The sequence below is a fragment of the Bombus pyrosoma genome, linkage group LG6 (genome assembly GCF_014825855.1).
Source record: "Bombus pyrosoma isolate SC7728 linkage group LG6, ASM1482585v1, whole genome shotgun sequence".
NCBI lineage: Eukaryota > Metazoa > Arthropoda > Insecta > Hymenoptera > Apidae > Bombus > Bombus pyrosoma.
Genome location: NC_057775.1, coordinates 14,873,423 through 14,884,379, shown reverse-complemented (window position 1 = coordinate 14,884,379; position 10,957 = coordinate 14,873,423). Strand labels below are relative to the sequence as shown.

At 29.9% G+C, this 10,957-nt stretch overlaps 2 protein-coding genes across 5 annotated transcripts; both read left to right on the top strand.

Moving 5' to 3' along the window:
* The first annotated feature begins 42 nt into the window (after positions 1 to 42).
* LOC122568722 (adenosine kinase-like) lies at positions 43 to 2,158 on the top strand. Of its 4 annotated transcripts, none has more exons than XM_043728807.1 (6): positions 43 to 93; positions 467 to 688; positions 966 to 1,139; positions 1,216 to 1,486; positions 1,601 to 1,870; positions 1,942 to 2,158. In XM_043728807.1, the coding sequence occupies exons 2-6, from the start codon at positions 489 to 491 to the stop codon at positions 2,140 to 2,142; spliced, it is 1,116 nt and encodes a 371-aa protein (XP_043584742.1). In that variant the 5' UTR covers positions 43 to 93; positions 467 to 488; the 3' UTR covers positions 2,143 to 2,158. The 4 variants fall into 4 exon arrangements, with proteins under 4 accessions (XP_043584742.1, XP_043584739.1, XP_043584741.1 ...); XM_043728804.1 differs by lacking the exon at positions 43 to 93 and adding an exon at positions 131 to 344; XM_043728806.1 differs by lacking the exon at positions 43 to 93 and adding an exon at positions 131 to 344 and having other exon boundaries at positions 429 to 688.
* Positions 2,159 to 3,043: 885 nt separating this feature from the next.
* LOC122568777 (zinc finger matrin-type protein 2) lies at positions 3,044 to 5,045 on the top strand. The gene is made up of 5 exons (XM_043728926.1): positions 3,044 to 3,284; positions 3,667 to 3,887; positions 3,971 to 4,044; positions 4,141 to 4,286; positions 4,376 to 5,045. Exons 1-5 carry the CDS (start codon positions 3,276 to 3,278, stop codon positions 4,517 to 4,519), a joined length of 594 nt encoding a protein of 197 aa, XP_043584861.1. The 5' UTR covers positions 3,044 to 3,275; the 3' UTR covers positions 4,520 to 5,045.
* The last annotated feature ends 5,912 nt before the right edge of the window (positions 5,046 to 10,957 follow it).

The following is a 10,957-nucleotide window of genomic DNA, read 5'->3' as shown; positions in this document are numbered from 1 at the left end:
TAATATGACTATATATATATATAATTATAATACGAACAAAGATTTTTATTATTTATTTAATAAAAAACAGGAAGCATAATTATATATTTAAAGGTATTTTGAAGGGTAGTAATCTTTACATGAATCTTAAGTAGAGCAAAAATATATAAAGCATATCACACGTAATTGATTTTTTCCACGATTACATATTATTAATAAAAACATGAATATTTTTATAAAAAAAATATTTGAGAACTTTTATATTATATGAAGTGAATATTAAGAAAATATTTTTAATTTACTTAAAGTACTTTTAGATAAATAATGTAACCATTAGTTGTACTTCTTATCATAAACATATTACGGTTGGTTTCAAATATTATTGTTTTTAAGAACTGTAAAGTGCATGTCGAATATTTATAATTATAACATACGTAAATATGTCATAGGTTATAAATAATTTATTGAAATTTATTTATAAATGTAGCCCTGCAGTATATTTATAAAAAATGGTTGAAAAAGTTTCATTAAGAAGATCTATTGCAAAACTGGATTGTCCAGCTATTATAGCTTTTGGCAATCCTTTGCTGGATGTTTATGTAACAATAAAAAATGATGATTTGTTGAAAAAGTTCAATCTTCCTACGGATGGAGAAATAGAACTTCCTGTTGAAAAAATGCAAGAGTTGCTGGCGGATTTACCACTAGAGTTAATAAGTATATTTGTTAATACATGTTATATGTTTACATTGTGTATATTTTATACAAGTATTTATCTTTTCCTGTGGTTTAAAAATCAAAATATGAATATAATTGATTTGTTTGTGTAAAAAATATACAGTGCAAACATTGTCACTTTAATATTTATTTACAAATTATTTTAATTTAATTAATATTGTTTGTTTATTAGTATCATTATTATAAAAGAAAACAGCACAATTACATTACTAACAATTTAAATGTCATTAATGATATATATGAAATAGATCACGACATAGATTCAGTGCTGGAGGATCAGCACAAAATTCAATGAGAGTTTTACAATGGCTTTGCGATGAAACTCATCAAAATCAATATACTATATATTGTGGAGGACTTGGAAATGATTCAGGGGGGAAAATGTTGGAGATCTTAGTTAGATCAGCAGGTGTGGATGTCAGGTTTGCAGATGCTTTAAATCTTCTGTCTCAGTTTATTCTGTTTATGATATGTTTTTAAATGTATATATTTTTACAGATATGCAATTCATCCAACTTTACCTACAGGACATTGTATAGCATTGACAAGTGAATCAACTCGTAGTCTTGTTGCAAATATAGGAGCTGCTGGTGTATATACTCTAGATGACCTTAAGAAAACCAGTTTATCATTGGATACAATAAAAATAATTTATATTGAAGGATTTTTCCTAACACACAGTTTTCCTTTAGTAAAAGACCTTGTTAAACAAGCGGAAGAGAGAGACATAATTATTGCTTTCAACTTAAATGGAACATATATATTTAATGTACATAAATATTCTAAATTCTAACTAGTAGTTTCAATCAATGAAACAGCAAAATTATTACATCTAGGGTAATAGTATCAGAAATTAATAATAATATTAAATCAACTTTTGTAGGATCATCACATAGCAATTTGTGAAATGGTAGGATATGCAAATATTGTATTTGGTAATGCAAGAGAAATGGAAGCTTTGGCTCAATCATTAAATGTTACATATGAAGACGTAACAGATATACCATTTTTACTGAATAGTTTAAAGAGAATTACAGTTAATGTTTGTAATACAGTCAATGAAGATTGGTTGCGTCATGGGGGAGTATTTGTTATGACTCAAGGTGGCTCAGCTCCAGCAATTACTGTTTGGGGAAGAAGTCAATCTGTTCAAGTATGTTACAAAGAGAGAAACAATTTCCTAAGTTACAAGACTGAATGAAAATTCGTTTATATTTTATTCAGGTACAACCAATTAAACCAAAGGCTCCTGTTGTAGACACTACAGGTGCTGGTGATGCTTTGGCAGCTGGTTTTCTAGCCGGCGTTCTAGCTCGATGGAAACCAAAATATTGCTTAGAATATGGTTGCAAAGTAGCATCATTTATGGTAACCAAACTTGGTATTACACTACCAGATAATGTACCACCAGATTTATTAGAATAACAATGTTTATTACGAACGAGACGGTTTATCATTAAACAATACTTATCTATCTCATGTGAAATTCTACGAGTAACTTTTACTCAGAGTTTTATTAGAAAAAGAATTGTTGTGATAATAGAAGTATGAAGCTTCATATTTATGTTTACATCTTAACTATATTGTAGCTTTATCTACAACTGTTATACGATTGTTGTAGAAACAAAGTTTTAGTTTATTTAATATGTTATATCAATGTATAAAATCTAAAAATAATCATTGTTTTTATTGTGAAAAGTCATATCGTATATCTATTATATAGATTGGTGCCAAGGGATTTACTTATATTGTTAATTGTATTTTAAAAATGATAGAATAATACAATATCTTAAAAAAATTTCTGTTAACATTAATAAAAAGAACGAAATGTATAATTTTGTTCAAATATGTAAATGTTTGTCATATTGTATTGTACAAAATCTTATAGTTTAAATTTTTAAACAAAGAGAGTTTAGCCGATAAAGATTATTATACATTGGGAAAGATGCTATATCTATAAAAACTAATGTACAAAAGTATTGTACAAATTTATTTTTACAAATAAAATTATTTTGGAAAATATCTCTTTATTTTTAAACACAAGTCATTTTTTAATCCAGTTAAAGTAATTTTTTTCTATACAATTTTAAGGTTAAATACAAACATATTCGATTGGTTATATTTATTGGTTATATTGGTTCGATTTATTTTTATATTGTTTCAATATCTTATTGAAAAAAAAGTGAGAAATTATTAAAAAAATAAATACAAAATTTAGTATTGTTTAAAATATTATTTTATTTTATTCAATATTTTATTTTAATCAATAATATTAATTCTAGAATATATAAAACGTTAATTTTAGTGAACGTACTGTCAGTCAAAAAATATAACAAGGGAGAAAGTTAATGAATTTCTAATCATGTTTGCGCTTTAATTTAAGTATAATAAAATGTTATGAAATATTTTTTCATGAAAGTAGGTGTATCTAAATTCACGGATACTCAAATACAAAATGGCGCAATAGAAGTGTGCTCTTAGTGCAAGTGAAACGAAGCGAGGAAAATAATTTATTTTTCTATGTGTAATAGACTTGACTGAAATTAAGAATTTTGAAAATGTCTATGGTAAGGATTTAAATAATCTTCATACATATGAAATTTCATAGTAAATGTGATGTAATGTATTTATGTTAATGTATTTCTATTATTAAAGTAATTTGTACGATTTCGATTAAAAACCCCGTTTATTGTATTTCCTAACCTAGCTTTCATGTTAAAGTAGTAAAAATAATAATATTTTAAACACACAGTCATTAATTTCGATATGATGAAAAAAACAGGGAAATTAAATCATGAATACAGCTTATAATATATATCTATATGTGTTTATATGCATATATACAAGGAAAGTGCACAATTTTTCATATTCGTAACTAAGATTTTATACGTCTTTCATACTTTATTGGTATCAGTTTATTTAAATAATGTAGTAAATTAACTTTTTTAGCGACCTGATGATCATAGGAGAAAATGGAACAGAGAAGAGTACGAAAGAATAGCGCTTCAGCGTCTTCAGGATGAGATTGCTGAAGAAGAGTTGGGAATTCCAAAACAACCTGCAGTAAAAAGAGAGTTGCTCAAACAAAGGGATTATAAAGTTGATCTTGAATCTAAATTAGGAAAAAGTGTTGTTATTAATAAAAATACACCATCATCACAAACTGGAGGGTAAAAATAAATTTTAAAAAGTCTCTTTTATATGAAATATAAGATACAAAATTGTAATTCATGTAAACGTATTATACTTACAGGTACTACTGCAATGTTTGCGATTGTGTTGTCAAGGATTCTATTAATTTCTTAGATCACATCAATGGCACAAAACGTAATCAACTATATACATTATTCTTTATTTTACTACATTATTATGTTATTTTGTATACTTCAATAGATATTAATTGCTTAAATAATTATCTTTCAGATCAACGTAATTTGGGTATGTCAATGAAAATAGAACGATCTACATTAGAGCAGGTTAAAGCACGCTTTGCAACGAACAAAAAGAAATTAGAGGAAAAAAAGAAGGATTATGATTTAGAACAGAGAGTAAAAGAATTAAAGGAAGAGGTTTGTTTTATCCCTTGCATTCCTTTTGTGCAAGTATGCTTTATTTATTACCTAATTTTTCATAATCAAATATTTTTTATTGCCCACAGGAAGAGAAGATAAAAGAGTACAGAAAAGAGAAAAGAAAAGACAAGAAAAGAAAAATTGAAGAAATCAATGAAGATAATGGTGGACCTTCAGATGAAATGGCAGCGATAATGGGTTTCTCAGGTTTTGGTTCTAAAAAAAAGTGACAATGAGATACTATCGGATTATTTGATGAAAAATTGCCTTCTGAAGATGTATCTTAAGAAAAGACTATGGTGTTATTAATTTCTTAAGAAATGTTTCATTTGAGAATTAACACTGAACACTACAAGATCATGGATAAAAAAGACTGATCTTATAAAGATTTATCTTTGATATCAATATTTAAGTTTCAGTATAATTTAATTTATTTCCTTTTTCTTGCATGATCAGTGTTTAAATGAACAGATAATTTTTATCTATATCTGATATAACGAACAGCAATTCATTTCTTAAACACAATGAAAGTATGTTGATTTAGCATATAAAAACAGTAAAATCACTATGGAAATTATGTGAAATAGCTTTAGCCTTATGAGTCACTTGTCGTTAATGTACTCTAGATTTACTGCAATACTAAAATTAAGCTTTATGGAGTGTATTTACAGTTTTCCTGGACCAGCAATGTAATGAACATTATTTAAACAATATTGTAATTTGTCAATAAAAGTACAAGATTTTATATACATGGAATTATTGTCGTTTATAAAACTGCATTTACATTATTGTACACGCGAAGTCTACGATAAATAGCAAGTTTCAAATTTTTGATAAAACGAAAGTGGATGCCTCTGAAATATTCGCTGTTGTATCGTAATCATTTCTACAACTTTCTCTCTTGCACTGCCAATCTCTCCTTCCTTATCTTACCTTCGAAAAAGAGGAAGATAATATCCACTTGCAGCTCACCTTCACGCGCACACATGCATATTCGACACACACTTAGGTATATTCTCACTCTTTTTCTTTCTGAAGTTGCAAGAGAGAAGGTATCAAGGAGAATTGAAAGCAAGTAAGTATGTAGGCTCCTCCTACCTAGAACTAAACTCTGGGACCGTTTTACTTGGTTCATCTTAGCATCGTAGCCCAGTGTAGTCAACACTTGTGATCACGGAGCGTTCACGAGTGCCGCCATTTATCCGAAGGTCGATCATTCGTAGTCAAGAGATTGGAAACCATAGTCTCGGAGGTCGTTCCTCCGCGAGATAGTTTGCACGTGATTTCTGATTGACTATAGTCAGTGCACGTGCGTTAGTGGCACGCATCAATTTGACGTTTCGATACTTTGCTTCTTTTGTTCTTTACAATTCATAACGTGCAAATAAACAGTAAAAATTTATACTTCATCATATACTCAAGTAGTCGATACTTTACTATTTTCGCTCTTCAAAACTCATAACGCGTAAATAAATAATAAAAATTTAGTCATATATTCAAGTAGTTGAAGAATTAAGTGTAATGTTGCAAAATATAAATTAACCTAACAAATTTGAAAATTTTCAAGAGAAACGTAAATCAAGAGTAATGTTCGAGTTCTAAACAATGAATTGAGCAGCGAGAATTTCAAGAAAAATATGATGTTTCGTGATGGTTGTCGAAATGACAGAAGTCAAGCGATTCTGACAGAAGATTCGTTGTGATACAACGCGGATGAACAACGATTAATTTGAATGTCTTCATGATAGATTTTACAAACGCGAGTGCTGGTGAACTATTATTCCGTTCTATGAAAAATTTGATAAATTTCACTTAACGATGCCACGAACTCTCCATCCCATCCAGGAATGTAATTCCGGAAAGTCAAGTGAGTTTATATATTTAGTTTATACATTCATACATTGCGGACAATAAAATATTTTATTATATATTTTTATAGTACCACAATTTTGTAGAACATAGATATTAGCTACATACAATGAGCCACGAAACTATTCGTACGCAAGTTAAATACACATGTTTCCACATTACAAAATTATTATCTTATTATTTTATACATTTTTTAAAATTCTCGACTGTACGTATAATTCTGTGAATCGTTGTATGGTTTGAAATCTAGATTAACTTCATTACATTAGTAAATTTAATATGATAATAATAGAATATGGCATATAAAAAGATAATTTATTTGACGGAAATGTTTGAAAAAATGTAATTCAAATTATTCTCAACGATTATTCGTAATCGTTTTTAATGAATGAAAAATTATCTTCTTCGCAGTGTATTTTAACGGATCATATGAAGAATCTCTTTTTACGTATTACAGATGTTCGATGTTTCTTGTTCTGAAACGACGTGCACTTTCCCTTTTCTTTTCCACGGAAGTGAAAATAATCGGTCTAGAATGAATTTTGCCCGTTACATGCTGTTTGCTTACTTCTCTCCGACTTTTATTTTCAGAATTTCTGTTCACTCGTGCGCGATCGATCGCCACGATCGAACCAATGTACCGAAACGATCGATATATCACGATGAATTTCTCGTTTGTCCTAACTTTTAACCTAAAATTGATAAAAAAATAGAGTAATGAATAGAAGTATTGGCACAGACTAACTTATTTCATAAAATTCTGTGTGAATTGATAAAAGATCATGATTCTCTATTCAATCCTCCGAAAAATATGAGAAGTAGGGGTTGAAAATAGTTATATTGATTTTGGTTTATAAGACATTCTGAATAATTGTTAGAAGGAACTGAAATTTTTGTCCGCGTCTATATTGAGGTAATAGAAATTTTAATAACATGTATTTTCATATAATCTCATATTATGTTTTATTATAATATTATAATATTCTTCTTCATATTAAGGGTAATATTTTTAATATTATTATGATTGTATTAGCAATATGTATTATAATATTAACGTCACTAACGATATACAATGCCAGTGATTTCAATGACTGATGAGAATACTGTGTCGTCATGCTGAACGCGTTCGTTATGTACCTCTATATACCAGTATTTCATATGAGTGGCACTCTGAGATTAATTTAGATTTATTTTAAGTAACGAAATAAGTAAATACCAAATTGACGTGGTTAGTTAAATGAATCTCAGACAATTGTTGCTTGGAATAAAAGTAATATTGTGTTCACGAATGTAATATCTAACTATGTCTTGTGATCAGGTTTGATCGAGAAAGTAAACGTCGAAAGTCGCCGACAGAAGGTGTTTAACGTACGACGTTAGTTTTAATGTAACGATAGCCATGTTCTATAGAACTTTCTGAAAGTCTTCCAATGTCCAGTTTTTAAGAGTGGTACCCATAATGACGTCTCTCGAAATTCATACAACACTGTCCTCAATCATAACGGGTTTCTTCTTTGCGAGCCGAACTAAACTAGAAACGCGTTCGTTCTTCGTCGTGTAATATGATTTGGCACGTGGTAATTTCAATCGATTTTTAATCACTGACCTATCCTTCTTACATGTTGTTGTATTCATTCTTCTTCTTATCCTTGCTTATTTTTCTGTTCGAACTTTACTCTTGTTAGTTTTCATTTATATAAACTTTTTGTTAATTTTCAGTGTTCATATAATAAAAAATAATCAATTTCTGAAGTTCATATGAGAACATAGCCAATTTTCCAATTCTGCGTCAAAGTGTAGATAGGTGCTACGAGAAATCCTTTTATTTTACCAAAATTTGACTAAGAAAGAAAAGTGAAGAAGAGAGAAACTTCGAATGTCGAGCATCCAGTCTAAAAAAGTTTCTGTTATCAAATAGAAAACGAGAATAACAATTACCAAGTTTAACAGAGCGAATCTAGGTTCACCGTCACGCTGTTGTTTCAACGTGGACACACGACGCGATTAAATAATAATTTTAATTGAGTTACACGCGTTTAATTGTGGCGGACTTTTAAACATCAACTTTGCGCACGAAGTATTCGTTAAATTACGATATAATCTACATGATAACGATCATTCTCGTGATCGAATAAATGAAAAATGTTGTTTCAAACATGAAATCATTATTACTTACTTGTATAGAGATACTTGTATAGAACTAGAAGCGTAGGTCGTGTTGAATGAAGAGGTTGTTTAGTTTCCGAAATAACAGTACCATGACGTTATAATATACAACCAATAACTGTATTGCAAGTTTTAAGAATCGCACGTTTCCCAGTGTGACATTGGAATGTAGTTCTTTGGACTATTCGGTCCTTATAAGTTCTTTGTAATGACAACGCGTCGATACATTTTTTGTTACTGTGCTTTCATACCAATGATTATGGTAGCATATGTTCGATTATTTATATCCACTATTTGTTTCGTTTTAATAAATTGTAGTTTAAACACGTAATGATATTTGCTAGTGCACTGTGATATATTAGATATAATATAAATGTGTTATTAAACCTGACATAATTTGTTAAGCATTTTCATCATCGTTATTCAAAAAGTACTATATCATTCTCAAAAAATTCGCAGTTACGTTAATTTAATAGTTCCATCTAAGCAAATCTACGTTAAATCCTTTTATATTTATTATAAAGATGATATCATGGGGAGAACGAACGAAGAAAATTTATTTATTCATTTAATGTTAATAATTACATTCAAATAAATTTAGTCTATTTTATTGTATCATCTTGCAGTGCTATCATCTTTGTAATAAATGCATTGTAATTTATCGGTCACCCTGTGTAGCGTCTTGTCACGATGATACGCGAGTTTCTACAATGGCCGACGTTTATCAATTTTTCTAGCGGTATATTATCTACTGTCCAGCTATTTACGAACGAGCATGCTCGCCTAAAGCAAAACGCGGAAGAATTTGCCGTTGGAACATCGGTATAGCTAGCTAGTGATTATCGGGCAGAATGCTCCGACCTCTAACACCTGTTAGAGGCTCGTCTCTCTCTCTCTCTCTCTAAGTTAGTTTTGCCCGTGGATAAAGGGTCTCGAAGTTTCAGTCACGTCTCTTCTAAACGTATGGTTCTCACGCGAAAAATCCGTGTTTCCACTTTACCATAATCGGTACCGAGGGTTAACGGTCTTTCTTCTATCTGCAATTTTCCGATGATAACAGTTGCTTCTCCATAGAAAAACGACACATTGTATATGTCACCGTAATTGCAGAAATTTTAATACTGGAAACATAATCGCACTAGCTAATTGTTAGGTTTGATTGTAATTAGGATGGTAATATATTATTTGATATCTACTTGTGAGAATCGCGTTGAATGAAATGCCTATGTGGCTGTTGGTGTGTAAAAGTAGAATACATAGAAAGAAAAAACAAATGATGAGGTGATAGATTTGTAGGAATATACAGGGTGTTCTGGAAAAAAGATTGAATAATTTGGAAAGATATGGCAGTTGAAAATTGTAATGTTGAAATTCGTAACTTTGAGAATTTGATCACGTATTTCAACTCTTAAAAGTATCATTCCTTTAGTTTTATGATTAATTAAGTTATAATTTTATTGTCTGCCACGAAGCAAAATATGACAGGCATGTTATAGATAGAAATTTGCAGCAAATTAACTTTTATAACTTTTTACTTACTATCTATTCGGTGAAGATATAGATTTTATCTCAAATCAGTTCTGATGGTTTGGTGATGTGAATTTATAACAAATTTGCACATCCCTGATCTACATTAAAATTGAGAATCACTCTTCGTATCATCATATCATCTCAAATTTCTATTATTCTTCTCTTTTATTATATCCAACGAACAAATAAAATAGATATCTTGAACGCCATCGTTGCTGAACATTTTATTAAAGTAACGATTATTCTCTCGGATATAAGCAACGATTTTATCCAGATAATGGTCCGTAACCACGACGAGCTTGATTAATGAGATGTTACGTCAACGAAACACGTTTTCTGGAAAATCACCTAACCCAGATGATGGAAAAGGTAAAAGCTATCGCTCCCATGAAGGATGTGAAACCTTTTTCGTCATTCTGGTCACGAACAAGAGCCAGATCCATACGATCGACCTCCAGCCACCTCCACGACCACGGGACATTGTTTCTGGTAAAACTAAAGCCAAGAAACGACATTTACCTTTTGTGTTCGATCGGGTGCACTCGTCGAAGACAGAGCTTTAAAAAATGCTTAGAAATGCGAGAAAAATATAAAAGTGTCTGTTAGTGTCTCCAGCGCCTGGATTTCATCGATAGAATCGTTTACGGAGTTGGCAAGAAATTGCTAAAGAAGAACCTGGAATTCGCTTCATCGAAGAAACATATGTTTTACAATTACGGGTCTCTTTAATTGGTGATTTAAATTTTAGTGCAACGATCAAAGTTATCAAAATTTTAAAAGATTATATTTACAGTAGTCCACGAAGGTATTCGAACACTTATAAAAACCTTTTATGAATATATTATACGTGTTATACGAAACATTTTGAAATTTCACTAACACTGTAATGAGATTCGATTATTATAACTATATTGGAAATAGATCTGAAATTGTACGTAAGAATTACAAGACATTTAGTGTAAGTATATATGTATTTCTTAGAGATCAGGAAAGGATTTAAACAATGAGTTATTGGTTCTAAATTTTACCAATATCGGTAAAATATCTCATTACAATAATATATACAATTTATACATAAAAGATTTCTGTAAGTGTTCGAATAT

Coding starts and splice junctions, on each gene's coding strand:
- LOC122568722 (XM_043728807.1), top strand. CDS start 489: ATGGTTGAAAAAGTTTCATTAAGAAGATCTATTGCAAAACTGGATTGT. Junction 1,140..1,215: donor TCAGCAGGTGTGGATGTCAG/GTTTGCAGATGC, acceptor ATATTTTTACAG/ATATGCAATTCATCCAACTT. Junction 1,871..1,941: donor GAAGAAGTCAATCTGTTCAA/GTATGTTACAAA, acceptor TATTTTATTCAG/GTACAACCAATTAAACCAAA.
- LOC122568777 (XM_043728926.1), top strand. Junction 4,045..4,140: donor TCACATCAATGGCACAAAAC/GTAATCAACTAT, acceptor ATTATCTTTCAG/ATCAACGTAATTTGGGTATG. Junction 4,287..4,375: donor TAAAAGAATTAAAGGAAGAG/GTTTGTTTTATC, acceptor TATTGCCCACAG/GAAGAGAAGATAAAAGAGTA.